The following is a 26,569-nucleotide window of genomic DNA, read 5'->3' on the forward strand; positions in this document are numbered from 1 at the left end:
GGCAGCGGGGCGGCCTCGGGCTGCGCCCGCCGAGGGAGCGGCCCGCCCGCGTCCCGGTGTCCGCGCTCCGCGTCCCTGCCGGCGAAAGCCAAGACAAAAGGTAATTAGACGCCTCGTAATTTGAGCACAGTGGGTGCAGCGCCGTCCTGAGCGGCAGAGATTTCGGGTGTCAAAATCCTCCCTCCCCCGGGGACAGTGCACCCTGCGGCAGCGCTCTCTCCTCGGGAGCTCCGCTGGAGCCCGCTGGCCGCCACTCACCTGCAGCCGAGCTCTGCGGCTCCGCCGCGCCGGGCACTGCATTCGCTTCTCAGGGTGTAGAGGTGTAAATGCTGGGTAAGATTGGTTGCCATATATTTGATTTTCTGGGGGGATTTCTGGGGGAAAGTCGTGGATGGGGCTGGTTGCTTTAATTCCTTTCTAGGAAAAAAAAAACCAACACAAAACCAGCACACAAAAAAAGAAAAAAAACAAAAAAATTCCTACAAAAACCAAACAAAAAAACCTCCACTGCCTCTCAAACCCCACTGTTTGAAGTTCTGGTAATGTATGTTCTTCAGGTGTATCTATTTTACTATGTCTTATTTTTCAAAGCTAAGGGGACAAAAAGAAGGTGGTATCTTACAAAAGGAAATTCACAGAACCCTCCTGTCATAAAAAGGTAGAAAGATGGGCCAGATGAGTTACCTAAAGTTATTTCTGCACCCAAAGATGGAATTGAAGATGTAGCAGAAGTAGCTTTAGTCAGCTTTCATGAAATTTGCTGTTAAGAAGTGGCAGCATACTATTTCATGTGGTCAACAGGGAATCAACATAATCTGTCAGGGAATGCTGGTTTCCAGTGAGGTCTGTGCTGCTATAGAGACGCTCTTACCCATACCTGAGCCACCCAGTTAAAACATTTGTGTCTGCATCAAGTACACCCACGCTTCTGGCCTCCGTTTAGACACAGAACTGTCTCTCAAGTTAACTCATCCTGGTTGGAGCAAGGCATTTGTTAGTTTTCACCTAAATCAACTGGTTGGATTTAGAACTGTGTGGGTGCCTAATTTTAACACAGTATGTTAACTACTGCAAAAATGTCCTCATGGAATTCTAGTTGGAGGCAGTCTGGTTTTTTTCCAGTTCCTAGTGTATATAAAAGTGAAGACCAAGCTGGACAAAAAGAGGACAGGATAGATGGTGAGCTCTTAATTCTGACTTCCGCCCTATTGCAGTTTCCAGTGCATCAGAAAGGCTCATCCCCTGGTGTCTGACAGAAGTCACACTGCTGGGTGAGTGCCTCTTCATGATCTGTCTCCTCCCTTTCGGAAACAACTGGGGGATCAAGAGGTTGTGAATTGGAGTCATTCTGTTAAATTGGATGTATGGTAGAAATGCTTATGCCTTTATTGTTAACACATGCTATAGTCATGCTGTATCATTTACCACATAGGGGTGAAAACTATAGAAGTATATAGTTTCAGGCAATTTATTCTTTTTTCAGGTCCTGACAGAGAGTTTGCTAACCTAATGTAGCCAAATGTATATGTTTAGCTAATGCTGGCCAGGTTTATATTTAGCTGCTCTGATAAATCCTGCCTTTTCCTATAAGTCTTACCTAGTATACACAGGGGCAATCCTGGGAAAGCAACATAGACTGCACCTGCAAAACTGTGGTGGTCTGCTAATAGCTGGATCTAAAACAAGCGTTTCTGTAGTTGTGGTGATGAAAGATTGCACCTCCTCATGCACCTGACATAAGTATTGCAGCAGAGGTCTGCAATGGAGGTCACGCCTATTTTATCCACTGTAAGCTTCTTTAGTGGCTGTTCCGTGGCACTGGTGTGTCATGGTTTAACCCAGCTGGCAGCTAAGCATCACGCAGCTGCTTGCTCACCTCCCTCCCCTCCAACCCCGGTGGAATGGGGAGGAGAATCAAAAGTAAGACTTGTAGGTTAAGAACAGTTTAATATTTGAAACTAAATTATAATAATAACGATAATAAAAAGACAAGTGACACACAATACAATTACTCACCACCTGCTGACCAATGCCAGAACCTACCTGCAAACCCCAATCGGCCCCTTCTGGGTAGCTCCCTGAATTTATATACTGGGCATGATGTTCTATGGTGTGGAATATCCCTTTGGCCAGTTCAGATCACAGCTTTTTGTGCACCTCCTCACTGGCAGAGCATGAGACACAAGGAAGTCCTTGGTTTAGGATAAATATGACTTAGCAACAATGAAGATGTGAGCTTGTTATCCACATTATTCTCATACTGAATCCTAAAGACAGCTACTACACCAGCTACTGAGAAGAAATTAACTCTATTCCAGCCAAAACAGGACACACTGATGTTTATTCAGAGCAGGTTGGGTTCTTATAATCTGACTCCTCTCTATTTCAATTTATACTAGCCAAAATTACAATCATTCACTATTTTGGATATCCTTTCTATGTTTTAATGATATTTTTAATAGGACACCATCAGCAAAAGTTAAAAGGACTTGCAGTAAAATTGGCTTCTCAGTCTAGTCCAGCAACTAAGATTTCTTCCCATGAAATTTTAATTGCTCATAGACAGTTGGTGCTTTCTGCCTTCTTCATCTGCCCTAGTGGAAAAACAGGTGTTATCTAAAAGACCAAATGAGCCTAAATATAATTTAAAGTAAGTGTGGAAATTATTCAAATATTCCCATGAAGAAGCCTTACAAAGTAGCAGTGTGGAGATCCCTCTTCAGAATATGTGACATAAATGTGCAGAGAAATTGATCTTCAAAGTAGGCAGGTTACAAATAATTTAAAATAAAACTAGTATTTTGTACTTGTCTTGAAAGCTAAGAGACAGCAAGTGTAGAACTCTTAAGTACAGTCTTGATAGGCTTCTAATGGAAGCATGTTTTTGCTACCTAGATAAAATTCTGGACTAAATTCAAATTGTAATTGTCTATAATAGGGCTTTGTAGCAAACTGGCCTCGGGCTCAAAAAAAAACATAGCTTATGATTGTTATTTCCACTCCAAAATAAATAGCAGCAATTTCGTGACATGGCATATATAAAAAAACCTGTCTATTGACTGCTCTCAGTAGAAAAATACTGAATGAATAAAATTTTAAGATATTAAAGGTAATGAGGCCAAGGAGACATTTCCTGTTAACTTCAGTCAGTCCTGTCAAGTCTGTACGTTTCCAATTTTCCCATTCATTGTTTCTTTTCTTGTTATGTAAAGGACATCTTCCAGCTGCACACCTTAACTGAAAATAGGTAAGCCTATGGAAAATTACTAGCTTTACTCTGAGTTAATTACACAAGTGCATACATCCCCCTACGTGGGGTGTTAATTTTTTATTATGGCAACTATAAAAAGATGTAAAGGTGCTACTGTCTGTGTCGGACAGTGATCTGGCACACGTGCCTAAAAAAAAAAATCTTTTATTCTGTGTATTTTCCCTAGTTAGTTGAAACTAGTTCTGGTTTTAATCATGTTGTATATGCATTGAGTCCTTAATTTTAACGATAGTTACTTTATTGCATTGTATCTTTTGTTTTTAACAGTGACATAATTATCCTGTTACTTTGACTGAAGGAAAACCCTGTCCTCAGCTGAAAACGTACCAGTACAGTGTGTGTAAGTCCTTATTGTTTAAATTTCTGTATGTGAACAATACAAAGTTTAGAATATTACTAGTCAACTGGACAGGCTATTCAAAGACTAGAAATTGCTTTATGCTTATCTAAGGTGCAGGTTGATTCCCCTTTAACGTGAATATGCAATTAATCAGCAAATTTTTGCTATGTCACTTATAGTATTGAACAATATTAAACTCTCCACATGTTCAATACAGTTGATACACTGTGTAGCATGTTGGTAATCAAAACAGGTGTTACTAAGCCTTAAAGAAGTCTCACCCAGCCTTATAATTTGTATTAATTATATCTCTCCATTATTATACCTTATATAACCTTTCTTCATTCTTAGCTAATCATGTTTTGTGTCAACAGTTTTACTATTTGTCAGGCCTCTGTACCTATAATTACCCAGATGTTCTGATACAAATCCTAGAAAAACAGTGTTTGTTTTGTCTATAAATATCACCATAATTCAATGGCTTTTTCTTGGCAAGCTATAGTTAAAAATTGTCCTTTTTGATCCATATGTGGATATTAGTAATTTCTACTGAAGTTGTTACATTGGCTGTTGTGTGTATTATTATATCATTTAATTTTCTGTAATGTTTTTGTCTCTCTTTAAAAAAAAAAAAAAATATCACAGATGATGTACATGCCTTGTTAAAGGTCATTCTCCCAACCGCTATTGAGACTACCCTAAGTATTCTTGCATTTTTTTTTTGTTGCTTGTGAAATGCTAGCTCCCTGTTACTCAGTTTATGTTTATAGTATATTAGTATCTTTAGGTTCAACCTAGTCTAAGAAAATGTACAACCTGTACTATAAATTGTAAAACAGACCTACAGTTATTAAACTGTATGCTTTTTTTAAGCTAACTTGATTACCAGAAATACATGTTTTTCTCTTACCACAACTATAGCAAAGATAGCTATGGACCAAATTTAACTCCCAATAATTAAATAGATTCTTCTTGTTTAAATACGTGTTTAAATGATGTCTTCTATGTTTGTGAGAGACATGTTATATTTTGAGGAAAAATCTGACTTTTGTACCAGATTTGAGGAAAAATCTGACTTTTGTACCAGAAAAGAGCAAAAAAGCAGAAGTTGGAAGAAAATATTTCCTGAGTTCCAGTGCTACATTCTTTTGTATGACCCATTTGAAGGAGTATAGAACAAAAGGTAAAGATTCAGATTATTTGCATACCTGCATTTGAATTTTCAGTATAGCAGTATCTACTACACAATTGTCTGTATGAATAATTTTTGCTCTTAGCATAGATGGAATACAAAAAAGCAAGTAAGAGTAAAGGTGGTCTCACTATGTTTGCCATGGACATTGTTCTTATATTTATTTTCCCACTTGATTAAATCTGTACTTAGCTGAAGCAAAATGTATTATTGTGATTTTTAGTGTTTCATTAGAGGGGAAAAAAGTAGCAAGTCTTAGTAACATGAACCCACCAAACTCATTTTGGTTTGAAAGTTAAGCTCCAAGACTGTTAGAAAATACAGGTTCCTTAGTTGCCTGTTGTGGTTTAACCCCAGCCAGCAGCCAAGCCCCACACAGCCACTCGCTCACTCCCCCCACCTGTGGGATAGGGAGGAGAATCAGAAGGGCAAAAGCTGGAAAACTACTGAGTTGAGATAAAGTTGAGTTTAATAGGGAAAGCAAAAGCTGCACACACAAGCGAAGCAAGGAATTAATTTACCAGTTCCAATGGGCAGACATTGGTGTTCAACCATCTCCAGGAGAACAGGGCCACGTCACGTGTCATGGTTACTTGGGAACACAAAACAGCATCACTCCAAAGGTCCCCCCCTTCCTTCTTCTTACCCCCACTTTGTATACTGAGCATGATCCCATAGGATCTGGAATATCCCTTTGGTCAGTTGGGGTCACCTGTCCTGGCCATGTCTCCTCTCAACCTCCCATGCACTCCCAGGCTCCTCACGAACGTGGCAGCACAAAAAGGCCTTAGCTCTGTGCAAGGCCTGCTCAGCAATAACAACATCTCTATATTATCAACCCTGTGTTCAGCACAAATCCAAAACACGGCCCCACTTTTTGTGAAGAAAATTAACTCTACCCCGACCAAAACCAGCACATCTACGCATATAAATTTTGTTTTGTTACAAGCTGTTCCTACAGAACCTTATTTCTAGGTTTGAGGTCAAAAGGCTAAAAATTGATGTTGAAGGGCAATAATTCATCTGGCAGTTACTAACTTAGAAATGTCTGTCCTTGCAAAGTAGTTTTCTTGTAATATATTTATGTACTATACATACTTTCAGATTGTATTGCTTTCAGTGGCATGCAAGAAGTAAAATCTTATATGGGACAAACAAAATACTTGCTCAGAAAGGCTTGAAATCAAAATTGTTATTATACTTACAAAGTTTTCATAGCTCTTGTCCTGTTGCATCATCAGCCTACATTTAGAATGGCAGACAAAATTTCTTGAATGTTAATGCTTTCTGATCAATTTCTGCTCGCAGCAGAATAGGAATCCGATGCTTCATGTCCTTTTCTGTGAAAGTAATGTATTTCTCAGATCCTGTTCTTTGTACCTAGTATAAGATTGATTGGCTCTGACATTGTTCTAACTCTTCAGATTAATGGTAGAGGAGCATAATGTAATGCTGCTTCATGTCACTGTCAGAAAAATTACTGTAAGCCTTAAGGGTTAGGATTTGTTTGTTATTAATTTTAACAATTCATGGAGGAGGGAGATGTAAATTTCAAAGCAGACAACTTAGGAAAAAAAAAGTGTGGACACTTGCAAAATTATAGATGGGTAATCTGAATTTCAGGAACTGGGAAAGCCCTAGAAGAACAGCAGAACACTGTAGCACCATAGGCCATAACAGGTTGATGACAGTGTGACAGTCTGTAGGAGCCAGTACAGATTTGTTGGAAAAAAAGTGTGTCAGACCAGTTGAATCTTTTATAACATCTGCTTCTTCCTGTCTACCCAGAAGACCTGTTATCCTGTCATAGATCTCCACCTAGCAAAGCTTTTAATAGTGCCTCTCAGAGGAAGCTGTCACAGGGAAGCCAGGGTGATATAAATCAAACTGCTAGTGAGAGGGTGTAATCTTGTACTTGGCAAATGGCTCACATGATCTAGTTTCAAAGCAGAAGGATGGATGTGATGCACCCATGATGCTTTGTCCTGAGCCTTTACTTACTTTCATTGTGATATAAGACTTTCCCAGGAATCGATCAGGCAACACTCACCTGTAAACATATAGAAAGTTAGGTGTAGAATTCAGTGATGTTGATGAGTTGTGCTGGAGACCAGCCTGAGTTGAAGTGTGCACAAGGAACAGAGGGTCCAGAGAGGAGCTCAGCGGGCATGGCGCAGCTGGGGATGGGGTCTGCCCGGCTGTGGTTCTGCTGCAGACACATGGCAACCTGAACTGGGGCACCACCAACTGAGGACACAGCAGGTGCCCTGCTGGGAACAGTGAACGCTGTGCTCCACCATGTAAATTAGAAATGTGATTAATTTTTTTAAACTGGTAAAGTAATGCTTCCACTCCACAGGGCATTTTTTAGGCATGCTTCTCCAATTTTGCTGTGATGTTTGAAGAAACTGTGGACTAACAGGAGAGCTAGTGGGGACAGAAGAATGGCTGGAGGGCTTGACCTGCGAGGGAGGGTTACGTGGATGATGTGACTGCTGAAGACTGATGTGCGCGGCGAGGAGTTGGGCTGCCCTCAGACCCGGGGCTGTGAGCGGCAGCTGCAGAGGAGGCGGGACGCGGCCCTGTTTGCCCCTGGCGGTATCTCGGAGGCGGAGGTGCGAGCTGGGCGGGGGGCGGAGCCCTCGCGGGGCGGGGCCGCCATTTGAAATGCCGTCCCGTGGTTCCCCGCGGCCGCCGCTGATTGGCCGGGCCGGGCACTGCGCCGTTCAAAGTAGCGGTGGCGCGCGCGACACGTCCCGTTCCGGCAGCGCCTCGGCTCCTGCTCCCGGCATGGCTTCCTTCGGCTCCCAGGGCGGCGGCGGCGGCACCACCAAGAAGGAGGAGAAGGGCAAGAACATCCAGGTGGTCGTGCGGTGCAGGTGAGTGCGGCGGGTCCCTTGGGGGAGCGTTGGGGGCCGTCCCGGCGAGGACCCTGGTCGGTCCCTGCGGGACTCGGGCCCGGGGCGTTCGCGGCGCTGCACCGGGGCCGCCGCGGGACAGAGGCGGCTGTGGCTGTACCGAGCCGGTGTGCTCGACTGTGGGTCTCTGTCTGCCCAGCGGTACTGCCGAGCGGCCCCGGCCCCGCGCCGGGGGAGCCCCCCCGGGTGTTGTTCAGCGCAGGAGGCAGCCCCGTGTGCCCGCAGGGGATCGGCGCTGCCGCACAGTGACGCTGCTGCGAGCCAGTTCTTATGGCTTAAAAAGGCGATTCGTTGCACACCCAGTGTAAAGCTGCGTAGGAAGCTTAAGAAGAGCTAGGTGAGAGTGAGTTAGTAGGACTGATGTTCAAGGCGCACAAAAACCCAAGCTGAATTTTTACCTTCCGTAGGAAGCCACTACGCTTTAACAGCTAATGAAGTTGTTGCTACCCCACGTCTTTATATCTCTAATATAATTTCATTGGTGCGGACCCTCCAGTCGAAAAAGCTATGGGAGGGTGGTCAACTGTTTAAGTAATAATGGCCAACTATCTTATTGATTATATAAATTTATTTCTTGTATGAAGTGATAGATTTCATGTACCATAAAATTAGGTTCTCGTAATGTTGAGGTGACTTTAAAGAATTGCTCACTGATAGTAGATCTTAAATAATCTTAAAGCATTGCTTGTTAAAGCTGTAATACTGGTAATGTGTTAAGAATAGGGTTTGAAATACCAGTAGAAGTTGGGGTGTTTTTTTGAGCCAGAACTGCAAATGTTAACTTGCATATTATGTTTTAATGCCTTTTGCAATCATGTTCTCAAGCTTGTGAGTTTTACTTTTACAGATGCACAATGAAAATAGAAATTTAAAGCAGTTTTGCCTTATTTTTGCAATACAACTAAAAAGGTTCTGTAACAAATATTATTAGATTGGTGAAAGTGTTGATGTGAGTCAAGGCTATTGCAAAAGAATAAATTTATTGGAGCAATTGAGTTCGAAACACTCGAGCAATAATTTTCTTTTTCATGTGGTTAGCCTCTGTTGTTCTGGAATAGCCTCACTAAGTATCAGTGTATTTTTATTTTATAAGACAGTAGCATCAGGGCTGTCCATGATGTAGTGTTCTGCTTTTTTGAAGCTCATAGTCTTAATTCCTATATCAAGATTTAGTCTCTAACCCCTAAAAACTTTCTTACCCATCTTTGCTCTTGCCCCTTGTAGAGCTTTTCTTTTTTTAATAGCTTCAGTGCACTTGAACTAGTAAGTGTTTTTTCCACTTCTCCTTTTTCTTCTTCATCAAGTCAGGTTCTTCTTATCTTATAGATATGTAGGTGGATGCATTTGTGTTTGTTTGTCTCCTAATTGGCTCCCAAAAACTGATCTATCTGAGCGTATCAAAAACCTTTTCAACCAACACGTTTACTGTGCTTTGGTAAAACATGAATTTGGAAACTCAAAATGCATGCATTAGCATTGTTAATATGTGTGATAGTCCTTTGTACTGAAAGGGATGAACCTGTGATCGAATGTCACCATGGCATACGAGGCTGCTGCTTGTCTAGTGGGATAGTGGCAATGTGGATGTGTGCTTCAACTTCGCTGAATTGTTCCTCATTGTACTGGTTCACTCTTATATTGTTAAATAGCAGAATATATTCATTATTCAGCCTTCTGTTATTTTAAAAGTCACAAAACTGAAGCTGTAACTTGCTCCTGTTAACAAGATTTTAGTGATCATCTGTTGTCACCAGTCAATCTTGCACCAAAGTGTCCGGTGGTCTGTTTAGAATCTGACACTTCAACCTCAGTTCTATGTTGAGGAAGAAATATTAGCCACAAGGGTCAGGAAACTCGAGATGCCGCGTGCTTGTGGCTTTTTGGGTTGTTTGTTGTTTTTTTTTCTTTAAGGTAACTTAGCACCTGAAGTGTGTCTGTTAAAATATTTTAAAGACTAACAAGGTTGTAGATGTTATATTTTCAAGTTAACTGTTCATCTCTACATGTAGCATAGACATTCAGTGCAGTAGTGCTAATAAATGACTAATAAAGTGGGGTTTCATGCTATTAGTTTTCAGCCCACAGTCATCTCCATGCTTTTTAGGAGAAATTGTTGCAAATGTCCCTTCAAGGAAAATGGTGTGCATCAGGTTTGAATTAACTTAGTGGTGAAACGAAATGCACACCATAAAGTTCCAAAAATTTTATTACACCTCTCTTAAACCTTTTTACTATGACTGAGTTTTAATTAATGGAGACTTTTCCCCCCCAAATCTGTTTTGTTTGTCTTTAATTAAACTCTATTCAAATGCATCAACATTATAAATGTTCTGGTATTGCTGTTTTCTGTTCCACAATTAGTAGGGTCTGTTGGTATTTCTGGTGCTTCAGAGTCTCATGTCATTGGCATGAGATGTAGGCATCGTTGCTTGTGTAAATGAAAAATAAAAAAGGAAATTTTTAAAGTTAGTTTGATTCACTGTTCCACTAACTTGCATGTGTAAGTGTTTCCCTTTTTTGAATGCTCTTATTTATACAACTATTTGGGTTGTTAGATCTTCTACCCCCTTGCAGTTGAACAACGGGTTCTAATGCATCTTAGCTCGATGTGCATTTAAATGACCTTAAAAATGGTTATGGGCCTGTTAAAAATACATACGTAACAAAAAAAGCTATATACACTTGATTTGTCCCACAGCATAGAAAGCAGGGTCTTTAAACTGCCAAAATGTGGCTTTTTTCCTTAAACAATTATTAAACAAACAAAGTTAACTATGTTCCTTTTACCCAGTTATTCTAGTCTAGATCCTTACACTGAGTGATGTTTCTGCTTCATCAGTTTGTGTTCTTGTTAGCGATGATATCAATCTGATTTTCTTAACTCCTGTCTTTTTAGGCCTTTTAATGCCTCAGAACTTAAAGCAAGCTCCCATCCTGTTGTAGACTGTGATCAAGCAAGAAAGGAAGTCAGTGTCCGCACTGGAGGAGTGACAGATAAGACATCAAAGAAGACTTACACATTTGATATGGTTGGTAACTGCTTGTCAAGTTGGGAACTTCTAGAAACAAGCTAGTACATTTCTCTGATATGGTCTCATTACTGTACAGTGGGATGCTATACATTATTGTATGGATAAATGGGATGTGTTGTCTTTGTGTCAATAGGTTTTTGGACCTCAGGCTAAGCAGATTGATGTATACCGGAGTGTTGTGTGTCCCATTTTGGATGAAGTTATTATGGGCTACAACTGTACAGTGTTTGCGTAAGTAAGCCAGTAATGATTATTAGGGAATTTTATTTGAATTTTAGTTTCTTGTTTACATTTTTATTTTTACTCTCACAGTTATGGCCAAACTGGTACTGGTAAGACCTTCACAATGGAAGGGGAGCGGTCACCCAATGAGGAATACACTTGGGAAGAGGTATATTTTCACTCCAGAGATTTCTCTTGTCTGCACTATAGTTCAAAGTTGGAAACTGCAGGAAGCTAAAGAAAACTGAGACCTGGTGTCTTTCAAATCCTGAAGCTGACTTTCCTTAACTGTTTGTAGATTAACAAATGGTCTTATTCATTCAAGTGAAAAGCAAAACTTTACATCTTTAATGTATTGCATACAACTCTTGGCAATTTTTATGTGGAAGATCATCTTTGTTCAAAGTATTCTTGCTTATATCCAATCAGGCTGTTTAGCTGAAACTCCACTCTGTAACCCCAAGTACATTTATAAATTAAATACTTCTTTTTAATTTATAGGATCCACTAGCGGGTATAATACCCCGTACATTGCATCAAATATTTGAAAAACTCACAGAGAATGGTACTGAATTTTCAGTGAAAGTCTCTCTTTTGGAGATCTATAATGAGGAGCTTTTTGATCTTCTGAATCCTACTCCTGATGTTGGAGAAAGACTGCAGATGTTTGATGACCCTCGAAACAGGGTTAGTGCTTGCAAAATTTGTTATCTTAAGGCTTTCAGGAATGTTGAGAGATGTCTAATAAGCATATATTACTTTCTGACAGCGGGGTGTAATTATTAAAGGCTTGGAAGAAGTAACTGTACACAACAAAAATCAAGTCTACCAAATCCTGGAAAGGGGTGCGGCAAAGAGAACAACTGCAGCTACTTACATGAACGCATATTCCAGGTACAGATCTTCCTCGCTGCATAAACTGTGTTTTGTTCTTTATTAAAGAAGATCTTATTGGAGAAGTAATCCCTTCGGTGTATGAAGGGATATCGTGGTTTAACCCCAGCCAGTAGCCAAGCACCACACAGCTGCTTGCACCTGCAGGATGAGGGAGAGAATTGGAAGGGTCTGGAAAACTCATGGGTTGAGATAAAGACAGTTTAATAGGGAAGGCAAAAGCTGCACACACAAGCAAAGCAAGGTATTAATTCAGTGCTTCCCATGGGCAGTCAGGTGTTCAGCCATCTCCAGGAGAGCAGGGCCCCATCATGTGTAATGGTTACTTGGGAATACAAATGCCACCACTCCAGACCTTCACCCCCCCCTTTCTCCTTCCTACCCCCACTTTATACACTGAGCATGATGCCATATGGTCTGGAATATCCCTTTGGTCAGCTGAGGTCACCTGTCCTAGCTGCGTCTCCTTCCAATCTCCCATGCACCCCAGCCGCCTCACCAGCGTGGCAGCAGGAAAAGGCCTTGGCTCTGTGTAAGCCCTGTTTAGCAATAACAAACCCTCCATATGTTCAGCACAAATCCAAAACACAGCCCCATACCAGCCACTGTGAAGAAAATTACCTCTACCCCAGCCGAAACCAGTACAAAGAACATTATAAAATCTGAATACTTCTTATCTTAAAAATGGGCAAGATATTTCTCCCTGCATGGTTTTTAACATAAGTTTCTCCTCTTGTTTAGAGTTTGCATACTTTGTTATTAATATATCCCTTGAAAATATGCAGTGGCTATTTCGAACAGTAGACGTGGTATTCCACCTAAATCTAGCTCTGATAAAAGTATCACAACATTCTTAACTGGACATCTAGAGTATTGAAATTTATTTCTCAAAGTTGCAAAGTTAACTTCTTCAAAGCCTTCCATGACTATGAAAACAGAAGACATAACTCTGACAGATAAATCACTGAAATACATTGCATATACTACCATGAAATAAATACTCTCTGCAGTATATACTGTACATTTCAAGAAGGTTGTAGTCCTTTCATGTTTGGAAGATGTTTAGTTGATATACCTGTATTGGAGAGGTGGGTTACCTTTGTTCTAGCTCTTACAGGTGGTTGGGTGTTTTGGCCAATCCCATTTACTAAATAAAAGCTTGGTATAAGCATATTGAATATCCTTTCCTTTCCTCATCAGCAGTAGAAAATGGCACATTAGGATTTGTTACAGAAGTTGAAATTTCAAAAAACTGCTAAGATCTGCTTTTTACAGGTCAACACAAGACCCTCATTTCAAACCCTGGCTTCTGAAAACTTGCAAAACTAGATTGTGGAAGTTGGGGATAAGGTTGAGGAGAGGGGTTTGTATGGTAGTACAGGCTATTTCATATGATTGCAGGTCATAGTCAGAATCTAGTAGAGACATCTGGGTCCAAAATAGCATTTTTTTTATTACTGCTTTCGCATTCTTGAACTGCAGATAGGATTTGTATATCACTGTAATGATCCTGTATTGCAAAAGTAAGCAATGCACTCTGCCCATATTGTATTTTAAATTAAAGGTATACTGAGCATATCTATCTACCGGTGGAAGGAAATAGGTATTTTCTAACGCAGATTAGAACACAGAACTAATTTTGTCTGAAATTACAGACAATTTAGATAATTCATTCTGCCTGAACTGTTGTTTTACGTATAGTCTAACTGGTGTAACTTGACAGCTGTGGCTTTCTATGAATGTCACCTTCTATTGTAAAAACTTATTAAAGGAATAAACTCAACCTAAAATCATCTTTACTGTGAGAGTGGTGAAACACTGAAACATGTTGCCCAGAGAAATTGTGAATGCCCCATCTGCAGAGGTGTTCAAGGCTAGGCTGGATAAGGCTTTGAGCAACCTGCTCTAGTGGAAGGTGCCCTTGCCCATGATAGGGGCATTGGAGCTGGATGAAACCATTCAATGATTCTGTGATCCTAAACTGTATTATTATTTTGAATGAAAAATTAATTTAACTTCTAAAATTTTAATATTGGTTTCAGCTACTTGATTATTTTCTTAACCTGAATAAGCAAAACTATGTTCCTGAAGATCACATTCTATGAAACTGTTCTTAGCATATTGCTAAATTGACTTGTAGATATTTTTTTTTCATGAGATGCATGTGAGTTGAGAACACACGAATGTAATCAAAACCAAAGCATTTCTTTTGGTTTTGCTTGAAATAAGATAAAATGTATCTGGATTGAATGAGTCAAATGTCATCCACTTGGTTCATCACTGGTTTTAAATACCATATTCCTATGTATACGCACAAAAATATACTTGGTAAAATAACTATGTATTGAAAATTGTGTAATTTGCAATTGATGGGTTAAATGTATTCCCTAAAAAGAGCACAGGTACATAACTTGCAGCACTGTCACATAGCAGGTAGATAATTTGGCTTTAACGGAACGTCTGAAACTGGTTTCTTTTGCAGCCGCTCCCACTCGGTGTTTTCAATTACCATCCATATGAAAGAAACAACAATAGATGGAGAAGAACTTGTTAAAATTGGAAAGCTAAACTTGGTAAGTGTTTGAACTAAGTGGTGTTGATAGCATTCTGAAAGTCATGAACTAGAGTTTGAGGGTTTTTTCTGATAAGGGGAAAAATGATTGTTTTCTTAATGTGATATGAGCTATATTTGTCACTCTGAAGAATGTCAGTCCCATTGGTCATCCTGGTGTCTCTTGAACAACACTTCTGCTATTTTAGGTGTTCTGCAACACCTTGGGCCAAGCATTCTTCAGGGTGGTTTGAGATAGAAGCATAACCTTATTTTCAGGTTGATCTCGCAGGAAGTGAAAACATCGGTCGATCAGGGGCAGTTGACAAAAGAGCTCGTGAAGCTGGAAATATCAACCAGTCTCTCCTGACACTAGGAAGAGTTATTACTGCTCTGGTAGAAAGAGCCCCACATATTCCATACAGGGAATCTAAACTCACAAGAATCCTTCAAGACTCTCTTGGAGGACGGACGAAAACATCAATAATTGCCACAGTTTCTCCTGCATCTATAAATCTTGAGGTAAATTTAAAGTCTGAAAATCTATTCCTAAAATAAATAATACATTTTACTAACAATAAAAAATATGAGTGAAATTCCTCAGCTTGACCTAGTCTCACATCTTTTTTTCCCAGGAAACATTGAGTACACTGGAATATGCCCATAGAGCAAAGAACATAATGAATAAGCCTGAAGTCAATCAGAAGCTAACAAGAAAAGCCCTTATTAAGGTACTAGACATACAACTTAACAAATGAAGTTACAGGTTACGTTTGATTTTGTAGTCTTTGCTGTGCAGGAATTATGATGGTGTGGATAAGCTCTAACTAGTAGCAGTGCTTTTCTGAAGTGATTTGAATCATTGAACTGGTGCTTTTAAACTGGAGCTGCTCTACTGGTGCAGGATTAGTCACTTTGCAGATACTGAAACTGTCGTCAAGACTGAAGTTGAAAAGAGAGGGTTATTGCTACTGCCTGTGGCTCTGTTTGTGGATTACATATTTACAAGTTATTGGAGAGCCACTAAACGACACTGTTTTTCTTCCTGGAGGAGTTGTATTAGCAGGGTCATTCCCTAGAAAGTCCATAAATTAAAGTGAACTTGTCAGTAAGTATGAGTGAAGACCAGTGTAAAGTAGGTCTCTGCTACAAAGGAAGTTGTGATTCCAATTGTGAGCTGCTTGATGCAACCAAGTATTATTCAAATGGAAGGTTCCAATGCTTTACATATATCCAATAGTATGATTTTAAAGGGTACTGTACTGTACTTAGAACAGAATGAAGTGCTTTGCTCCCATGCTTATGCAAAACTTCTGTAGAGCACTACCTTTGTGAAGTATCTGTTAAGCTAAATATCAAAACCAAATAGAAATTTTCAGGTTTACATGGGATTGTTTTTTAATGCAGGAATACACTGAAGAGATTGAGCGTCTGAAGAGAGACCTTGTTGCTGCACGAGAGAAAAGTGGAGTCTATATTTCTCTTGAAAATTATGAGTACGTCTTCAAAATTTCTATAAAATGACTAGCAACAAATCTCAGATACTGATACAGAAATACTTTCAGATCTATTTTCACACCAGAAAGTTGAAGAAAAGTCAGGAAAATTTAACTGACTGGTCAACTGGTTCTTTAGAAATTAATTATTACACAGATAAAGCCTAATAGGCTTGCACCGAGGAATTGATTTATATGTGGAATAATTACCATAAGCATAGCCAGGATGTAGATTTACACCATGCAGTCTGTCTTTCAGTGGAAGTTCATACAGGAAAGCAAACTCAATATAGTTAACTTCACTTTTAAGAGGGATAGTTTACACAGAAAGCTTACAATGGAAAATTGTTTTAAATCTTTTCTGTATTAAGTGAAAATTACCTGCTTTTCATCTAGAAGTTAGCAATACTTATTTTTTTAAATTACTGAAAATATAGTGTAAAAACCTGTAGATAGTCTTGAAATTGCCTCTTACTTGACTAATTTGTTTTAATCTTTGCTTTAGAGCCCTTAATGGAAAGCTGACTGTTCAGGAAGAACAAATTGCAGAATATATTGACAAAATTGGTGTTATGGAGGAAGAAGTGAAAAAAGTAAGTGATGTTTTTGAACTGTTGCTTAAATCTGCCAAAAAATGGAAGAAATGAATTCCTCCTTTCAAAAGGAGGAAAAAGTTTGAGCAAAGAACAGTCAAAAGAATTTTTGTTTCTTTTTTTTTTGTTGTTCCTAAAGTTCCCCTATTAGTCAAGACTGGAAGCTTCCTAATCCTTGAGTTAGGAAGTTGAAATAACATGCTGATATGGTTTGGAGCTGGCTCCCTGCCAAGTCTCCAAACCTTACCACAAGAAGTCCCCCACCCCCACCCCAAACCAAGGGAGAAGAGGGGGAAAAAAACCAAAAGAACCAAAACCGAGAGAGAGACAAAGCAATATATATAAATATGCTTACACTTATATACAATTGAAATATATATACAATTTCACAGGGAAAAGGGAAAGGGAAGAACAAAAACCAAAATAAAATATATATATATATATATCCCGATCAGTAGCCCAAGGTCTATCAACTAAAAAGAATTAGCAAAGAATATCTTACTACTCTCCTTGGGACAATGGAGAGTCACGCTGGAGCGACTGCTGGCAGCCTTCGCCTCCCAAGGTCGACAAGACCTTACCAGGCCTCACTCTCCAAGCCGACAGACTCAACAGCAGGGAACCCGCACCTCCAAAGCCGCCGGAAGGAAAAAAGAGGGCGAAGGCCTTTCCTCCCTTCTTCTTATACCCCAGTTTACGTAAAAATCGTAGGGAATACCGGGTAAATCTGGGCACTTCTTTGGTTACAAACTGGTCACCAAGGAAGGCCTAGGCCAAACTACCACACATATGTAAGTTTCAGAGTGCAGTATTTATTTTTTAAAGCTGTTTTCGTATCTGTTACTTTAATTTGCGTTGCTGGATTTTCAGCAAAAAATCTGCCTGTAAATTGGTATCTCAGTTGACAGATACCTGCTTAGGAGCAAAGAATGAGCAGAGAGGGTCATGAGCTCCCACTAACAAATTACCTAGAAAACTGAAGCTCCTAGTATAAGAGAAGTGTAGGTATTAATTTGCTGGAATATGTAACTACTCTATGTAATCAGCTTTACTGACTCTCTTCAGTCTATCTACTTATATTTGTTCCATGGGGTTTTTTCCTTGTCCGTAACAGTGGTTTGCTCTTGTGTTTTGAGTAGGGAAACAAGGAATTATTTCAATGAGAATGGTATTGGGTTAATATTTTCAGTGAATACAAAGACTATACAAAACTCTAGGTTTAAGACCTCTAAGTCTTACAGCTGAAATTACATTTTACATCCTGATATTGTTGAATAATTTGAGACGTGAAGTGAGACTGTGTTGAATTTTTAAAAAGTAGTGTTGCCCTATTGATGTTTGTCTTCCTCTTTAGATCACTGAACTATTCACAGTTAGTAAAAATGAACTTCAACAGTGTAAAACAGATCTGCAAATCAAGGAGAAAGAGCTAGAAGAAACACAAAAAGATCTGCAAGAAACCAAGGTTCATCTGGCTGAAGAAGAATATGTGGTTTCAGTTTTGGAAAACAATGAACAAAAACTTCATGGCACAGCTAGCAAGGTTGTCACAGTTCTTGCACCTACTGTAAAACAGCTTCCTATGTTTAGGAGTTTCGTGGGCTGTTCAAGGAAATCAATTGTTGCTAGAGCATGATGCAAGTGAGACAAGCTGAATTTAAGACGGAAAACTAGAATTAGAATGCAGGACTTTCTCTGTGGTAATATTGACAGTTGACTGCTAAACACGCTGGTTGGTCTGGAACTAACTTGCTTTTAGGCCAGTTTGTCATGGGAGTTCCAGTGCTTTGCAGTATCTGTTATCATAAATTGTTTTGCAGAATAAGTAGTTTTCTTTTAGAAACTTATGACTGGTCCTACAAAACAGTAAATTATATAACTGAGGAACCTGGTCTAGTGGAAGATGTTCCTGCTCTGGCTTGGAACCAGATGAACTTTAAGGTCCCTTCCAAGCCATTCTGTGAACTGGAGCAGAAAAATAGCAAAAAGTTTGAATAACGTTGCCCTATCACCTTTATATTTTAGGATATGGCTTTGATTGGTCATAATTATCAAAACAGACTTGGTGTAGGGAGACAGAATGTCCTGCTATTTAAACTGCAAAGTGATGAAATTTGTATCTTTAGGCCACGTGACAATTTTTTCTGCTTGGATTCCTGTAAGATTGAAAGGGAATGCCTGGTTTTAGCATGTGGGTTGCGGAATGTTTGTGTGAGACAAATGGGTAGGGAAATAATTTATGCTGACTACAAAACCAGGACTCTACTATTTTTATGAATTCCAGATTATTTCAGAACTAGTACTGGAAACTGCTTGCTTGAGTACTATATTAAAGAATATAGTTATTGTCAAATTGTTCAGAAAAAAGTTGAAGTGGTCAGGAATTTTTCAGTTACTATTCTGGGATAAATGGTACCTTAATTCCTTAAATACTGAGGATGTAATTTATTAATGCTTTGGCTTCAAAGCCAGAACAAATGATCTCTAGTAAGTAACTTTTTCCCATGTTCTAAGACTATTACTGACATAATACTAAGATTCAGAAGAGTTGTAATTTGATAATGTAAGGGGAAATATCTTTCTAGAGAGAGAACTTCTCTAGCTCAGAACTATTGTTGATTTTCCTTATAAAATATGTGCTTGACTTCTTGTTTAAACACTGACTAAAATAACTTTAAAATTTATAGTTACTTAGTACAGTTGAAGAAACTACAAAAGATGTATCTGGGCTTCATGCGAAACTGGACCGTAAGAAAGCTGTTGAACAGCACAATGCTGTTGTCCAAAATGCATTTGCAGTACAAATGAATGCTTTGTTCAACAAAATACAGGATTCACTTAGTGAAAACAGTTTGAAGCAGCAACAGATGTTGACATCTTACACAAATTTTATAGGTAAGTCTAATACCTTTATCAGTAAGATAGGTAAATTTTATAGGTAAGTCTAATACCTGTATCAGTAGTCATCCTGAATTTTTGCAATAGTAGTCTTTTTAGGAAGACTGCTTCCTAAAATGGACCTATTTTAGGAAAGTGGAAGAGGCTTTATTTTAAGCAATGTAATGATTACAGTTGTACCATTAAAATGTATCTGGGATCATCAACAACCTTTCTGTGCTGTAAGAGACAATAAGGTGATGAGCAATAAAACAAGTTCCTATCTTACAGAGGAACTATTAAAAAATTTGTAACTCTTCTTGATCTCTTTTGTAGGTGACCTCTTGTCTACCAGTTCTTCAACAGCTGATATTCTTGCATCAGTTATGTCAGCAGCTTGTGCCTCTGTTAAAGAATTGGTGTCTACAGAAATTTCTCACATGTCTGAAAAAATAACGCAGCATGAGAATCTATCACTGGATTGTAAAGCTGAGCTGCTGAGATTAATTGTTAGTACACTTACATACTCTTAAGCTACTTAAATATATGAAACTATTCTTGATCAAAAGGGAGTTCTGTAAATATTATATAGTTTTTCTGATGCTCTTTACTTGTATCTGCTTCAGCACTTGACCATGATTATATCCCTCCTCACTTCCTCTCCCATGTTACTACTGCAAACTGTAATGTACTTTATAGCAAATACTGTCATAACAGAGTACAAGGATATATATATATAGATAGCTTCTTACAAATGCAGATGAAGGAACAGCCATCTTATGTTTTACTTTTTTGTTTGTTTGTTTTTTTACTACTGTTCCTAGGAGGAACATGAAACTGGTTTAGGAAGAGCGTTAAATAGCTTGACACCGGTGGTAGAATTTGTCTTGGGGTTAAACTGTCAGTTTCAGAGTAACATGAAGAAATACTCTGCTGTGGCTGATGAGGTAATGCACATAACTTCTCCCTTGTGTTCTTCTATTTTATTTAATTTACAGATAATATGTTCTTTGTTTTTCTGCAGTGTGTCAGAGTGTTTCCACTTCTGGTCTGTCCTTTTCACCTTTATCCTATCCTATGAGTTCTGCTTTTTAACTCTTCCTTTCAGACTTCTTTTTCCACTTCTGAATGTGGTAAATTTGCTTGTTACCTATATTGGCATAACTGCTCACCTAAATGCCTCAGTCGAATGGTAAAACACGGATGCTTAAATCTGTATGTAACAAATATTTGATAATACATGTAATATACTCTCCACTGTGTTTTAGAAATCTGAAAAAGAAAAATCAACTTGGACAAGTCTTATCACTCCTATTTTTTTTCTGCTGTTGTACCAAACTTTTTCTGTGGTCACTTTGATTCCTGGAGAATGTGATGCTTTATCTTGTTAACAACCATAAGTGCAAACAACACTGCACTTACTGAAGTCCTTTGCAGCCCTACTCTTTCATTTATTTTTTTCCATTTTGTAAAATTAAGTCTTTGTTTCTGGTGAGCCCTTGTTCTGACTGAAAAATTTTCCCCTTCTGTCAATTACAGCTCATGTGAAATCAACTCCCCTTGTCTAAAGGCTTTTTATTGGCTTTTCAGACTTGGGCAGCAAGTAGTCCATGCCCTTCCATCTCTTTCTATACTTTGTCTGCTTTTCTGTTTTGTCTACCTTGCATGCCAGATTTTGTGTTTGGAATAGCCCATACCAAGTTCCAGTCTCAAATTTCAGATTGTTCCATATTTTCCACCATTTATGCACAATACCTTATTAATGACTTTTGACAATTTGCTTGGAGTAGAGTTTGTTTCTATATCAATTATGCTAGGGAAAAGTATCCATTTCTGAAGTAAAAGCAAATATCTAACTGTAAATTTTTTTTTCAAGATGGAGGTCCATAAATGGGAAATGAATACCTTCTTTGGAGATCTTTCTCTCACTCTGAAAAAAATACGTGAAGAAGTGGACAGTGGTTTTGCTGAGCTTCAGCATAATTGTGATGATTTAAAAGAAGAAGTGGAAAGGACGAGGTTGGCACATGCAGAGGTATCCTTAGAGAAAGAAGAAATCCTAACACCAAGTGTGATTGCTTGCTTTGATTTAAACTCTTTGTAGTAGTAAACCATTATACTTATATTAGGACAGTAACTTGATCTTTTCTGACAGAAACTTATTCTTTTCAGGTTTTGTTAGGCTGCTTTAAGTAGTTTATGTAGGAAGGTAACAAAAAAGACTTCCCCTTCTGTGGGCCTGTTTAGTATATGTGTTTACATATATCTCCAAAAGCAAAGTGTCTTTGTCTTGACTACACAAAGATTGTGCCTTCTGCTTTAGAACTGCAAAACTTTTATCTGCTGCACTTTTAATACAGGTATTCAAGTGCCCTTTAAGAATGTTAAAAAGCGCAGAATAACAGTAAAATTTATGGCATTTTTCTTAATAGAGAACAGCTGAATTCATGTCCTCACTGCGAAGCCAGCTTGACATGTTTGCTCAGGAGACTCAGAAGAACTTAACTAATGTACTCACGAAAAATGGAAGCTTGAAGACCACCATCACTGCTATGCAAGAAAACGTTCACTTGTAAGGAGCAGATTATTTTTGCTGTGCACTGATGCAAGATAAAACTATACATGAAGAGAACTTCAAAATTAGATGCTCTTCATATTTATGTTCTTATAAAGTCTTTTGAATGAGGTCTGTATGTTAGAGCTGAGTTCTGCCACAGAGTGTAGATCGTAGTTTTCTCTGGGATCATCTTTCCCCAGAGTAAACTAGCTCTACAATGCTTTTCCTCAAACTTCTCTCCTGAGCATGTTGTAGATAAGACACTGTCATTTTAGGAGCAATATTCTGATGAATGTCCCTCAGTGTCTGGACTTCAGAACTTCATATCATAAAGTCTTGAAGTATAATGTATCTATTGAAGCATGCTTCATTCAATTGTAGACTGAACAACTAAGATGTTGCCAGTTGCTGGTTTTAGCTTGTAGTTGGGGTTTTTTGGTTCTAGTTCGGGGTTTTTGTTTGGTTTTTAACAAATCTACTCATCCTACTGCAATTTATATATTTACTAAAAGAGCAACAAGGTTATAATTAACTGCTTTGATAGAATTGTACTATTTCGCTGGTTCCAGTCTCAAATATTTCTAAATGTAGATTGTGATTAAAATCTACCTTTCAAAATTTCTGAACTCTTACAAATATGTTGTTGCAGGAAAACTACAGACCTAGTTAGCAGTGCAAATTCCAATCACAGCAAATGTACTACATCTCTGGATAATTTCTCTCAAGAGCTCAGGGGCATAAATGCTGAAAATAAGATGATACTGGAAGAATCCAGTGACCACTGTCAACATCTCCTCAGCAATCTCAAGGATGTGTCTCAGGACACCAAAACCTGGCGTGAATTTACAACTGCTCAGGTGGTCAACTTTACTGATCAGCAGCTATCATCCTTCAGTGATGAGAAACAGCAGTTTCAGTGTTTACAAAAGGTACTTATAGTAATTTGTAATCTAATGCAACATTATGAGACAGACTTTTACTGCAGAATTTGTAGGGAGGAAAGAAGTTCTCAGTTACAGTCAGAAGAAAATTGTGGCTTTATCACAGCAGACTCATGTTACTGAGCTTAGATGCAATGAGAGGAAATAAAAAGCTTAAATTAATAGGAAGACTTGGGACTAAAAGTGCAAATAACCTCAAAAATGGTGTTATGATTAATGCCATGCAGTTAACTTGGATTTTCATCATCTTGATAGTATATATCTCTAAGCTTTATCTACCAGTAATGTCTCTGGGAGATCTGCACAGGCTGTATTCTGGACGATGCAAATGACTATTGGTCAGATTGAATTAACATGGGAGAAAGTATTCCTTTTTGGTATCTACAAGTTCTGGCTTCTTATCTGAGAATTTCTCTTTCAGGTTTTTCGTTTTATTCATTTCCATCACAAACTTTACTTCCCACTCTTCTTGTTTTATTGTATCTGTTGTACCTGCTGAACACTTCAGAAGTTTCATTTCAATGGGAATGGCTAAAAATGCATATTTTCCTCTTCCTCCTACAAATGCATAAAGCTTCTAGTGCTTGTAGGATGTTCACTCCCAATTGAATATCGTAATCCTGCAGAGTTGTGCATAGAAGCATGAGGAGTCTGATCAGAATTAGATGGCATCATCTTTATGAGTAGCTTTTTAAAATGATCATACTTTCTAAGAAACTGACTCTCTTGTGAAGATAGTTCTCAAAATGAGAGTGTAAAACTGGCACTGAAACTTCTCAATTTGACGTCTCAGTTGTTTCGTTTCAGATCATGTCACTAATCAAGGCACTGCATCTTAGAAAAGAGGCCATAATCTTACCTTTCCTGTTAACTCGATGTTTTTAGCTGGGTTATTTGTTTGTTTCATTTTCAGAAAAGTGAAGAACACTGTGATAAAACAACAGCTGAAATTGCTGACCGTAGTAGTAGACAAGTGGCTGCTGAGGGGAAGGTACTCAATGGCTTTCTTGATCAGATAAAGGTGGATAAAGAGATACTTCTGGAGCAGAAGCTGGCACTTAGCAACAAAGTACAGCATGGACTAACTCAGGTTAATGGCTTCCTGCAAGAGGATCTGAAAGTGGATATTCCAACAGGTATTTAAAGTAGCTCAGGGACAGAAGGTCTTGCCAAAAGCAATTTGAGTTCCAGAATTTGTAAGTGAATCTCAATGGGAACATAATATAACTGGCAGCCTTACACCTTTTCTAAGATGTATGGAAAGAATGGTGACTGAATGAAGCATGATTTCTGTATTGAGTTAATGTAAAATTGAGGGTCTGAAATTAAAGCAAATGCTGAAAGCATTAATTGTGTACACTGATGGAGGGCAATCTTCATTAAAGGGACAACTCCACAGAGAAGAGACTACTTCTATCCAGTCACACTCATGAGAACAGAGCCACGGGAACTTCTACTGGAGCAATTAAGGCAAAAGCAATCTAAGCTTGATGCTATGCTAAGCAGCATGTCAAAGGAGATGGAGGATAGTGCAGGTCAGGTATGTACATGAACAGCAAATGAGGCTCTTGAATGACAATTTCACATCTTTGAGGTTTTTAATGCCATTGTGGAGAGTTGACTAGAATCCCAGAGCTGTTGCAGATTTTGTTTTACAGTGTACTTGGAGTCAAGTATGCTGAGCTTTGGATAAAAATATTCTCTTATTGGAAAATAAGCAATATTATTAATAATTTACTTTTATTTCTGTTTTTCAAAAATGGAAGTTTTATGTCTTTTATAGATCTGATCATGCTTAGTATATTCACTGAAGAAATTCAGACATTAAATACACTTTTCTGAAAAATTTCTGTTTTAGGACCTGTTGGAAGAGGAGGGAGGGTTGCAAGAATCCAATGAAAGCCTTGCTAGCGACAAATGCTTAGCGGATACAAATGTATACTGCCACACAAATGGTGGCATTCCTTTTTTCCAGGTAAATTCCACAGATATTCAAAACAGCTGTGTATTTAATAATGAAGAAAATTAATTTTCTGTAATAATGCTGTAGTTTCAAGTCACTTCTTGTAGTTTCATGTAGTATCATAGCTTCTTTAAATCCTGTAGAATACACTTTGCTAAACTTGAGCTAAAGTCACAGCAGATTCTGATGACAGTTAATACTGGATAAAATAGTGCAGATTTCCGACAAGCTGGACAGACAGTTGAAAATTCAGCAAATAGTCCTGCATGAAAAAAATGTCATAACTTGCTAGACAAACATGTGTGTTAATGGAAAAGTTGAAGTTATGTGGAGGGGGTTTTGATTTTTTTTTTTTTACTTGCTTCTGACCCTTTTGCTCTACTAATGTGTCAGTGTAAGCTCCTTGGTATATTTGCCTAGGGGTTAGCTTGCTGGGGTAGCGTGTTTTCTTGTTGTGGATCCTTTAAAAGCAACTGCTGAGCTTCTGTATGTCTGCAGTAAATCTCTTCAGTAAATGCAGTATATTAGGAACCTTTTTCAGGAGTTCTACCAACTTTTTTTTTTTCTCAGAACGCTATGTACTGCACTGTACATGAGCAAGAAGTCCTTTCTTTGTATTTCTTTTAACATCAGGTATTCTCTTTAAATCCCAGCAGAGAAGTCGTCGCAAAAAGGGTAAAGAGAACAAATCTGCAGCTACAGTGGAGAACAAAATGGAGGACATGACAGAAGAGTTTCTTCACGAATCCAAGCATCCCTTAAGATTGCTGAACTAAGATATATCTATTGCAGATCCCTGGTTTTTTAAATTTCTATCTCATTGTCTTACTGAGCCATAATGTTTTAGGTTATTCTTGGTCTCTCTTTATTGTGATGCAAAGTTGAATCAAAAGATTGACCTGCTAGATGTCATGCCTTTGTCCCATTTTTATATGCTATGCTGGTAGCTTGCAATGTATTAAGGAAAAAAAACCTGCACATTGTGGTGCTGTTATGTTAAATATATTTCTGTGTTGTTAAGATATCATTTTCTGTTTCTCAGTAGATTTAAAACACCAGAAAGGGATGTTGAAATATGCTTTGTCAGCATTATCAGCTACCATTTTATATATGAATCAACTGTAAATAAGTGTTCTGGTTTTGTACCTGCTTTTTAATCCAGTTGCTCTCTTTGATACTTCAAATAAATTTTGATAAATGGAAAACAAATGTATAAACACCTCAGTGAAACAAACTTACCTGACTGTCTTATATTACCATAATATAATACACTTAATTTAGCTAAAATATTAGCAACTCTGTCTTAAATCTTGTGCTGTCAGAAAAGGATGGTTCTCTCCCTTGTTTCATAATAGACAATAGCTTTATTTCAGTGTGTCTTCACTCTGTGAAAGCTAGTCTCACTGCTGAGTCATGGGGGTTTTGTTTGTTTGTTTGAACCCCACCGTTCTTATCTTTCTCTCAACCTGCAGCTGTGAGGTGTTGGCTTGAGTACAATGTCAACCAGAGCTTGTGTATCATAGACTGGCAGCATTTCTTTTGAGATCTAGATACTGAACATTAAAACATGCAAACTTGGTTACAAATGCAGCTTCTATGTTGTATAATAACAGGGTATTTCCACTAATTGACAGTAGCAGTTTGACCAGCTGCTCTTTTCATGCTCCTTACATGGAAATTTGAAGAAAACTTCAAACTACAAAGAAGTAGATGAATAGGATT

General features: G+C 38.5%; 1 protein-coding gene across 10 annotated transcripts; it reads left to right on the forward strand.

Moving 5' to 3' along the window:
• KIF11 (kinesin family member 11) lies at positions 1-26,081 on the forward strand. 10 transcript variants are annotated; one of them, XM_027672378.1, is made up of 27 exons: positions 1-100; positions 1,123-1,271; positions 2,146-3,247; positions 3,539-3,611; positions 4,699-4,794; positions 7,163-7,682; positions 10,618-10,750; positions 10,887-10,984; positions 11,066-11,144; positions 11,477-11,662; positions 11,745-11,869; positions 14,352-14,442; positions 14,700-14,942; positions 15,056-15,151; positions 15,828-15,916; positions 16,422-16,509; positions 17,864-18,052; positions 19,197-19,404; positions 19,723-19,895; positions 20,211-20,333; positions 21,263-21,421; positions 21,819-21,958; positions 22,593-22,872; positions 23,798-24,020; positions 24,270-24,424; positions 24,743-24,859; positions 25,501-26,081. In XM_027672378.1, the coding sequence occupies exons 6-27, from the start codon at positions 7,309-7,311 to the stop codon at positions 25,621-25,623; spliced, it is 3,492 nt and encodes a 1,163-aa protein (XP_027528179.1). In that variant the 5' UTR covers positions 1-100; positions 1,123-1,271; positions 2,146-3,247; positions 3,539-3,611; positions 4,699-4,794; positions 7,163-7,308; the 3' UTR covers positions 25,624-26,081. The 10 variants fall into 10 exon arrangements, with proteins under 10 accessions (XP_027528179.1, XP_027528186.1, XP_027528184.1 ...); XM_027672382.1 differs by having other exon boundaries at positions 18-100; positions 1,222-1,271; positions 3,213-3,247; XM_027672383.1 differs by lacking the exon at positions 2,146-3,247 and having other exon boundaries at positions 17-100; positions 1,222-1,271.
• The last annotated feature ends 488 nt before the right edge of the window (positions 26,082-26,569 follow it).

The sequence above is a fragment of the Neopelma chrysocephalum genome, unplaced genomic scaffold (assembly GCF_003984885.1).
Source record: "Neopelma chrysocephalum unplaced genomic scaffold, ASM398488v2 Primary Assembly neopelma1_97390, whole genome shotgun sequence".
NCBI lineage: Eukaryota > Metazoa > Chordata > Aves > Passeriformes > Pipridae > Neopelma > Neopelma chrysocephalum.